This window comes from Cynoglossus semilaevis, chromosome W (assembly GCF_000523025.1).
Source record: "Cynoglossus semilaevis isolate Cse_v1.0 chromosome W, Cse_v1.0, whole genome shotgun sequence".
Classification (NCBI taxonomy): Eukaryota; Metazoa; Chordata; class Actinopteri; order Pleuronectiformes; family Cynoglossidae; genus Cynoglossus; species Cynoglossus semilaevis.
The window spans coordinates 12,000,819-12,010,785 of record NC_024327.1 but is presented as its reverse complement, the minus strand read 5'-3'; the positions used below and the strand labels follow the sequence as shown (position 1 = coordinate 12,010,785).

Genomic DNA, 9,967 nt, shown 5'->3' with positions numbered 1-9,967 from the left:
CCAGTGTAGTATGTTTGCCAATTACAGTACAGCTTTGCACAAGTTCAGAATAGGATCAGAACTTATAGTTAAGCATTTCATAGTTTCACCACTATCAGCAGCCTGAATCACTGGTAAAAGGCTGTGCTTCTTGTTGTTCTTTATTTGTTATTCTACTTGTGTAACAATAACCCAGACTTCTACTATAACTATTTATATACATTTGTATTTACACCTATGTCTGCTATAACTTACCTGCATTGTAATTTATAATGAAGAGATCATCGCATTACGTCATGAAATTAATCTGCCGCTGGATGGCGCTGCTAACTCTTGATGTAGACCAGTAATTGACGACAGAAGAAGAAAGAGGCGGAAGCGGGTGCCTGAAGTACCTGCCTCAGAACTTGTTTGTTGTTATTCCCATTAAATTTCAGGTAAGACCTGTAAAAAACGGAGAATATGGTTTAGTTTCTGTTTTAAACATATTTCTGTCATTTCTGCTTTGGGTTAAAGTGACACTATTGTGTTCGTTGAGGTTTACAATAAAACAATTTATCAAATCCTGCTAGTGCAGTTAGCCCCAAAGCCCCTTCAAACTGGGGTCCATTCTTGAAGTGGACTTAGTTAATTAACTCCGTATTAGAGGGAACTCTGACTTTCCGGTTTCACGAAGCAGGCTGGACCGTGACGCTGACTCGGTTGCTATGGTCACATACGCCGTGGGGTTTTAAGGGTCTTAAGTCTGAGTTAAGCAGTCAGTCCGCCGTCATATACAGGACGTGACCGTTTTTTGAGGAGCCTGCGGACCTCGCAGCTGAGTTGGTTAGAAGAAATCGATGCCAGGAAAGAATCCTGACACCATAACTAGATATTTTACCACTCCCCGAAAGTTTTTTGTTAGTGCCTACGTTTTTCTTCGCAATCTATTATAAAACTGAATTCGATTATCAGCCCACATTTCAAACTCATCGTAGTCGTGCTCTTAGCTCGTACCAACTACATTATACTGCATTTCCTTTTTACGAACGGTAATTTCCTTTATAATAGTGATGACTCCCGAGTCATATTAAATATTTATTCATATTGAACTCACGAATCGCTCACAAATTACTCACTGCGAACTAATCACACTCTGCGAACTAATCACTCACTGCGAACTAATCACACTCTGCGAACTAATCACTCACTGCGAACTAATCACACTCTGCGAACTAATCACTCACTGCGAACTAATCACACTCTGCGAACTAATCACTCACTGCGAACAAATCACTCTCTGCGAACTAATCTTTCACTGTGAACTAGGCTATCATGGTAAACGAATCACTCTCTATGAACTAATCTTTCGCTGTGAACTAATCTTTCCCCGTGAACTAATCTTTCGCCTCGTTCTCGCAGATTCGTTTCATTTGTCACGTGAAAGAGCTCGGGTCTTTTTTGCTCTCGTTCATCTTCACATTGTGGTGTGTTTTTATTTCTTAGCTTTTCACATGGTTTTAATTACTTATGGCATTTTGTGTACTTTGTAGACTTTGTCAGCGGAAGCAAACCATGTTGCCTTATTTAGTGTCGGAGAACCGCGGCCTTCTTTTCAACGCCCACAATAGGGCTAAAGCGCCACCTGCTTGACATGATGAGTTCAAGATTCGTTCACGACTCGTTCATTTTACTGTTCGAGAGTCAAAGATTCGAATCAATAAAAAGAGTTGGTCTTCCCATCACTACTTTATAACATCGGTGAAGCTGAAAACTAGTGGTGTCGTTCGCGAGTGATTCGTTAAAAATGAACGACTCTTTCATATGTCTCGTGCCTCCCGAGTCATATGAAATATTTGTTCATATTGAACTCACGAATCGCTCACAAATTGCTCACTGCGAACTAAACACACTCTGTGAACTAATCATTCACTGCGAACAAATCACTCTCTGCGAACTAATCTTTCACTGTGAACTAATCTTTCACTGTGAACTAATCTTTCGCTGTGAACTAATCTTTCTAACTATTTTTTCGCTATGAACGAATCACTCTGTGTTAACTAATCTTTCGCTGTGAACTAATCTATCGCCGTGAACTAATCTTTCTAACTATTTTTTCGCTATGAACGAATCACTCTGTGTTAACTAATCTTTCGCTTCGTTCTCGCAGATTCGTTTAATTTGTCACGTGACAGAGAGTTCGGGTCTCTTTTGCTCTCATTCATTCACTCATTCTTCACATTGTGGTGTTTTTATTTCTTAGCTTTTCGCATGGTTTTAATTGCTTATGGCATTTTGTGTACTTTGTAGACTTTGTCAGCGGAAGCAAACCATGTTGCATTCAGTATTTAGTGTCGGAGAACCGCAGCCTTTTTTACAATGCCCACAATAGGGCTAAAGCGCCACCTGCTGTAAAACGAATGAAATGATGAGTTCAATATTCGTTTACGACTCGTTCATTTTACTGTTCGAGAATTAAAGATTCGAATCAATAAAAAGAGTTGGTCTTCCCATCACTACTGAAAACGTATTCGAGGCAACGGTGTGCCGATGTGGGCGGAGCGTTGGTGTTGATCTGAAACACACACTTCCAGCAGTGTTCTGTGAAGAAATGTGCAAGAAGACATTGGTCCATCACTACTGCAACACGTCAGCAAAGATACTTGTGAATAAATTAAAACAGTATTTAAATGAGTAGTTTACAGTAGTTAAATTATAACTAGAAAACTGCCGTGTGTCATTTTCCTAATAGTCCACATACCACAGCAGAATTATTCAGACATATGAAGAGACAACTATTGTCTGGGAAGATGATCACACAGATCTATTATCTCCAATAGGGGGCATAATTTATTCTTCCCTGTTTGAATGATATTCTTTTATTTGGTCTTAATTTGGTGCCACGTCCTTTTTATCCCTGTTAGGTTAAACCTGGATTAAAATTTAAAACGGGCAGGTGTGGACACAGCGAGAGATATATATTGATAATTTTAGAACAGTTCTGCAATTAACGAGGATGAATAACTTTCTCATCAGTATTCACACATTCACTCTATCTGTAATCTGTTACCAAGCCTTTTCGCTGTCTTCTGCGGTTGTGACGCAGTTGTCCTTTTTATTTTACAGCGTGTCGTAATCGTTATAGACATAAAACAGTATTTCTTGCTCCACCGGAGTGAAGCAAAAGGTGGAGGACATGACATGTTTCGTGTTATCTGCGCTCAACTGAGATAACCTTCATATGTAGGTGGGCACGAGTGCCACTCAGACTTACGAGAGCTCATTGTAATCAGCCGTTGTGAAACCGAAAAGTTGCTCTTATTGTAAACTAAAAGATAGGTTGGAACGTTTTGCACGTTGACCTCAATCCTCCTTAGGGTGACCCGATGACTGAGTCCACTGATGCTGGGTAAGCCTGAGCTGAGAGGAGATAAACCTGTGGCTGAGAAGCAGGCTCCAAACTGTTGCGTTTGTCTCATTATACAGTGTATGGTTACAGTCTTTATCAGACACTGAAGTGAGACATTGAGAGAATGTCCACGAAGGGAAACTCATTAACTCAGTGTCAGTTTCTATATGCTGTTTTTTTGTCTGGTCTCCAGGATGGCACGGTGGGGGGCAATTTTCTCAATAATTGCTGCCCTTGGAGGAGCAGCTCTTTTGTCCTCAGTGCACAAGATAGATGAGGGACACACTGGCGTTTACAACAGGTGAGCCTGCTTTACATTTTAGTTGTTATTTTAAAAGTTATACATTTACTACTACTACTATATTAAATGAAGTTTATCTGCTTCAGTGATATGTGCAAGAAGAATATCCTAAAGATACATAAGGTTAGCCTGGGAATATCAAAAAATAATTTAGTTAAAAGTAGCTAAAAGCTGCCAAAATGTACATTCAAAGTGTTTGTCTGATAATGCCAAAGGGTGAGTGTAAATACTTTATGTAATAGCTAAATAATATGATATTAAAATATAGTGCTCCTTGATTAAGGTCAATCATATATACACTCACCGGCCACTTTATTAGGTACACCTGTCCAACTGCTCGTTAACACTTAATTTCTAATCAGCCAATCACATGGCGGCAACTCAGTACATTTAGGCATGTAGACATGGTCAAGACAATCTCCTGCAGTTCAAACCGAGCATCAGTATGGGGAAGAAAGGTGATTTGAGTGACTTTGAACGTGGCATGGTTGTTGGTGCCAGAAGGGCTGGTCTGAGTATTTCAGAAACTGCTGATCTACTGGGATTTTCACGCACAACCATCTCTAGGGTTTACAGAGAATGGTCCGAAAAAGAAAAAATATCCAGTGAGCGGCAGTTCTGTGGGCGGAAATGCCTTGTTGATGCCAGAGGTCAGAGGAGAATGGCCAGACTGGTTCGAGCTGATAGAAAGGCAACAGTGACTCAAATAACCACCCGTTACAACCAAGGTAGGCAGAAGAGCATCTCTGAACGCACAGTACGTCGAACTTTGAGGCAGATGGGCTACAGCAGCAGAAGACCACACCGGGTGCCACTCCTTTCAGCTAAGAACAAGAAACTGAGGCTACAATTTGCACAAGCTCATCGAAATTGGACAATAGAAGATTGGAAAAACGTTGCCTGGTCTGATGAGTCATGCGCCATGTCATAAAGCTGGAATCATCTCAGACTGGTTTCTTGAACATGACAATGAGTTCACTGTACTCAAATGGCCTCTACAGTCACCAGATCTCAATCCAATAGAGCATCTTTGGGATGTGGTGGAACGGGAGATTCATTGCATATCCCTTTTTTTTTAATCAAAAAAAGTCATGTAGGGAGCTTCCAGAATCTCTTGAGAAAAAATACAATCCTGCATTAAAGATCCATCCATCCATCCATCCATTTTCATCCGCTTATCCGTTACCGGGTTGCGGGGGAAGCAGTCGCCACCCAAATCACATTGCACCATCCCTAAACCTTCCTGCGGGTGGTGAGTCCACTGGAAGATTAAAGATAAAATGCAAATATATAAATAAAACTTGTTAAATATGCATTGTAGCATAAATAAAATCTAAATAAAATACTGATACAAGTTGCTATTGCAGCTTAAAAAGCACACCTTCTCTGGGCTGCTATTTATCACTCATAGCAAACTCATAGCAAACTAATTTGTTTATATACACTATATTACCAAAAGTATTCGCTCACCTGCCTTGACTCATACTATGAACTGAAGTGCCATCCCATTCCTAACCCAGAGTTCAATATGATGTCGGTCCACCTTTTGCAGCTATTACAGCTTCAACTCTTCTGGGAAGACTGTCCACAAGGTTGAGGAGAGTGTTTATAGGAATTTTTGACCATTCTTCCAAAAGCGCATTGGTGAGGTCACACACTGATGTTGGTCGAGAAGGCCTGGCTCTCAGTCTCCGCTCTAATTCATCCCAAAGGTGTTCTATCGGGTTCAGGTCAGGACTCTGTGCAGGCCAGTCAAGTTCATCCACACCAGACTCTGTCATCCATGTCTTTATGGACCTTGCTTTGTGCACTGGTGCACAGTCATGTTGGAAGAGGAAGGGGCCCGCTCCAAACTGTTCCCACAAGGTTGGGAGCATGGAATTGTCCAAAATGTTTTGGTATCCTGAAGCATTCAAAGTTCCTTTCACTGGAACTAAGGGGCCAAGCCCAGCTCCTGAAAAACAACCCCACACCATAATTCCTCCTCCACCAAATTTCACAGTCGGCACAATGCAGTCTGAAATGTACCGTTCTCCTGGCAACCTCCAAACCCAGACTCGTCCATCAGATTGCCAGATGGAAAAGCGTGATTCATCACTCCAGAGAACGCGTCTCCACTGCTCTAGAGGCCAGTGGCGGCGTGCTTCAGACATTTGCAGCTAGAATAGTCATTTACCACATTAGCAATGTATAAAGTGTATTTCTGATTAGTTTAAAGTTATCTTCATTGAAAAAAACAGTGCTTTTCTTTCAAAAATAAGGAAATTTCTAAGTGACCCCAAACTTTTGAATGGTAGTGTATATATATATATATTTATTATATTATATTTATTTTCTATACAATATACCTGCTATTATTTTACATATATTGATATAAATTCTATATATACTGCATATACTCTGCATATGTTTATCTCTGCTGCTATTTTTATGACTGTACAGTACAGACATATAAAGTACTGTACTGTACAGTACTCTTTCCAATAAGATGGACGAGCTGTCTGTGCTGTACAACCAGCCGATATACCAGGAGTGCAGCCTGTTCATCTTCACGGAGACTTGAATTACTGACAGCGTAACCGATGTTAATGTGGACCTACAAGGATTTACGGCAGTGAGAGCCGACAGAGACACAAAGGCATGCGGGAAGAGCACAGGTGTGGGACTCGTACGTTAATAACGTTGGTGGACATGTCTCTGTAAAGAAAGTTTTATGTTGCCCAGACTTGGAGCTATTAGCCGTTAGGCTCCGGCCATACTATCTACCGAGGGAGTTTAGTCACGTGATCTCTCTCTGTGTTTACATCCCTCTGAGAGCTGTCGCAGCCACTGCCTGTGAGAAAATTCACACCATCACAGCAGGGCTGCGGACACAACACCCTGAGGCTTTCATCCTGATTTCTGGTGACTTTAAGCACGTCACTCTGGACTCTACACTGGCTGACTTTCATCAGGTGGTGGATTGCACAACTCCACAAGGAGTAACAGGACAAGGAAAGTAAATTACTTGTCATTGTGACACAGCACACCACTGCACACAACGAAATGTGACCTATCACCAAAAGTGAACAGTGGGCATCTTTAAGCGCCCAGGGAGCAGTGTGTGGGGACAGTGCCTTGCTCAGAGCACCATAGTGCTAACTTGGCAGCTGGTGGACTCGAACCTGAAGCGTTCCGGACCCAAGTCCGCTTCCTTAACCACTAAGCCACCACTGCTCAATTGACAATTGACCTTCTGTATGTTAATGTGAAAAAAGCATACAGTCACTGCCCTGCCTGGTGTACGTCCAGCCACAGTACACCTCTTTGGTCCAAAGGCAGTCGATCGTCAAACATTCCATCAGGGGATGGACTCCTGAAGCTGAGGATGAACTGAGAGACTTCCTTGACACCACAGACTGGGATGTACTACTGAGTCCACATGATGAGGACATCAAGGGAGCTACCCACCGGCTTACGAATTACCTTATTTTCCGCACTATAAGACGCACTTAAAAGCCTTTAATTTTCTCAAAAGTTGACAGTGCGCCTTATAACCCGGTGCGCCTTATGTATTACTTCTGGGTGTGCTTACTGAGCTCGAACCGATTTTATAAAGCCACACAGGGCATCACACATGATGGCACACAACTGAAGCACACTGGGAGCTAACAATGACGTTGAACTCTGTTATCACAATTAGAACATAATCAACAACAATCGTTACAGTATGGTTGTGTAACCCAAATGCATGTGCCGTGCAACGTCGCTTCATGCCTCCCAACACCCGGAGACTCTACGTTGTGTTTTTGAATCGTCGATGTATGGTGCGATGCAGGACGACTTAGACGCATGGCTGTCGATTTGTTCAAAAACTCTTTTTATTTCTCCTTTTTTATCGATACAGGTAAAACACACTCTCTGCAAAACAACTTCCGCACGGAACAGCGTCAAAACAACAATACGGTGACCATCCAGAACAAAAATAGTGACAACTGCCTGACTCTGGAGGGTAGTACAAAAACAACAGCGCCCTCCTGTGTCCAACGTAGGTCACTACCCTTTTCCACAAATCTCCATCCCTATTGATCTGCGGCTCCATGCACGGCCATCTCACCGATATTGTCAAAAAGTGAAGCAAACTAATTCGGGGCTTGCCATCATTCCGGGTGGATTAACCAAAATATTTCTAACCGCTAAATATTGGTGTTAACAGGGCGTTAAAGTTAAATTGTGAGCTGCGTAGGAGCATTGGATGACAGAAGGCAACACATACACCAAGACAGGGAGGCAACGCCGGGCGAATTACGCCACTATCTGCGAATGGATCGTAGGTGTCTGGGCTAAGGTATGAGTCTTGAATGTCGTCCAAGCTTTCATGAAGGCTGGAATCATCACTGAACAGCTAATTAACAGCAACGAGACTGACTCGGATAATGACGAGAGGGATCAGGCCATGCTTGATTGGCTGTTTTGTTTCGCTTAATGCGCCTTATAACCCGGTGCGCCTTATGGTCCGAAATACAGTATCTTCATTTCTGTTTGGATGTGGTTGCCCATGCAAAGACTGTACAGTGTTACCCTAATAACAAACCATGGGTAACACAGGAAGTCAAAGATGTCCTCAACAGGAAGAAGGAAACCTTCAGGAGTAACAACAGGGAGGCGATGAGAACAGCACAGAGGGAGGTGAAACGCTGCCTGAAGGAGGCTAAGGACATCTACAGGAGGAAAGTGAAGCAGAAACTGCAACAAAACAACATGAAGGAGGTCTGGGATGGTGTGAGACCCATCACAGGCAATAAAACTAAGACCAGCTCAGAGGAGGGGAGAGTGGAGAAGGCAAACAGTTTGAACAACTTCTTCAATCAGTTCAATCACTACCCCCCCCACCCACCGCAGCCTCCTCTGCTCCCTCTTTCAGTGGCCTACCACCCAAGCTCCACCACATCACACCTTCCACTCTGCCGGTACCAACACCACCTTCAACCTGCCCACCTGCAACTCCTCTACTCTCATCCCACAACACTCATCCCCCAACCCCTCCTTCTCTCCTCTCCTCTTCTCCTCCTCTCTTCCTTCCCTCTTCTATCCCCCCTTCTCTCCCCTTCTTCCTTCCTACCCCTCCTCCTCTCCCCCTTTATCACACCCCCCCATCACAGCCGACCAAGTAAGGAGAGAACTGAGCAAGCTCAGACCTTGGAAGGTAGCAGGCTCAGTCGAGTGTGTCCACGGCTACTGAAGACCTGCGTTGCTGAACTCGGGGAGCCACTTCAACGGAGCTACAACCTGAGTCTTCAACTAGGGAGAGTGCCAACCATCTGGAAGACGTTATGCATCGTTCCAGTTCCCAAAAAGAACTGGCCCAGCAAGCCGAACGACTTCCGACCCGTGGCGCTCACATCACACCTGATGAAGACTCTGGAGCGGCTCATCCTCCACCTCCTCAGGCTGGACGTGCAACATGCCCAGCACAACTTACAGTTTACCTACAGAGCGGAGGTCGGTGTAGAGGATCCCATCCTCTACCTCCTACACCAAGCCCACTCACATCTGGACAGAGGGAGTTGCGCGCGTGAGAATCATCTTCTTGGATTTTTCTAGCGCCTTCAACACCATCCAGCCACTCCAGGATAAACTGACGCAAATGTAAGTGGACCCCTGTCTTGTTGCCTGTATTTCCAGCTACCTCATGGACAGACCACAGTATGTCAGGCTGAATGACATCACGTCTGACACTGTGGTCAGCAACATCGGAGCACTGCAGGGGACGGTGTTGTCCCCTCTCCTCTTCACCCTATACACCTCGGCCTTCTAGTACAACTCGGAGCTGTGCCACACCCAGAAGTTTGCAGATGACACAGCCATCGTGGGGTGTATTAAGGATAACATTGAGGAGGAGTACAGGCGCCTCGTGAGGAACTTTGTTGTATGGAGTAAATCCAACTATCTGCAGCTCAATACCTCCAAGACCAAGAAGCTGGTCATAGACTTTGGGAAATCCAAACAAAAACTCTGACCAGCTCTTATTGAGGGTCAGGAGGTGGAGGTCGTGGAGACCTATAAATACCTTGGGCTATGGTTGGACAACAAGCTGGACTGGGCACACAACAGTAGGCAGCTGTACAAGAAGGCCCAGAGTAGACTGTACTTCCTGTGGAGGCTCAGGTCTTTCAACATCTGCAGGAAGCTCCTGAAAATGTTTTATTAGTCTGTGGTTGCCAGTGTTTTCATACGCTGTGATGTGCTGGGGGAGCAGCACATCAAAGAAGGACTTACACAGATTGGAGAAGCTGATCAGGAAGTCTAGCTCTGTGGTG

At 43.9% G+C, this 9,967-nt stretch overlaps 1 protein-coding gene across 1 annotated transcript in view; it reads left to right on the top strand.

Moving 5' to 3' along the window:
- The first annotated feature begins 211 nt into the window (after positions 1-211).
- The window catches only part of LOC103397206 (erlin-2-like), a 30,994-nt gene continuing 21,238 nt past the window's right edge, over positions 212-9,967 (top strand). Inside the window, 2 exon segments of the mRNA XM_025052942.1 lie at positions 212-416; positions 3,561-3,668. Of these exon segments, the coding sequence (XP_024908710.1) occupies positions 3,562-3,668 (107 nt within the window). The 5' untranslated portion in view covers positions 212-416; position 3,561.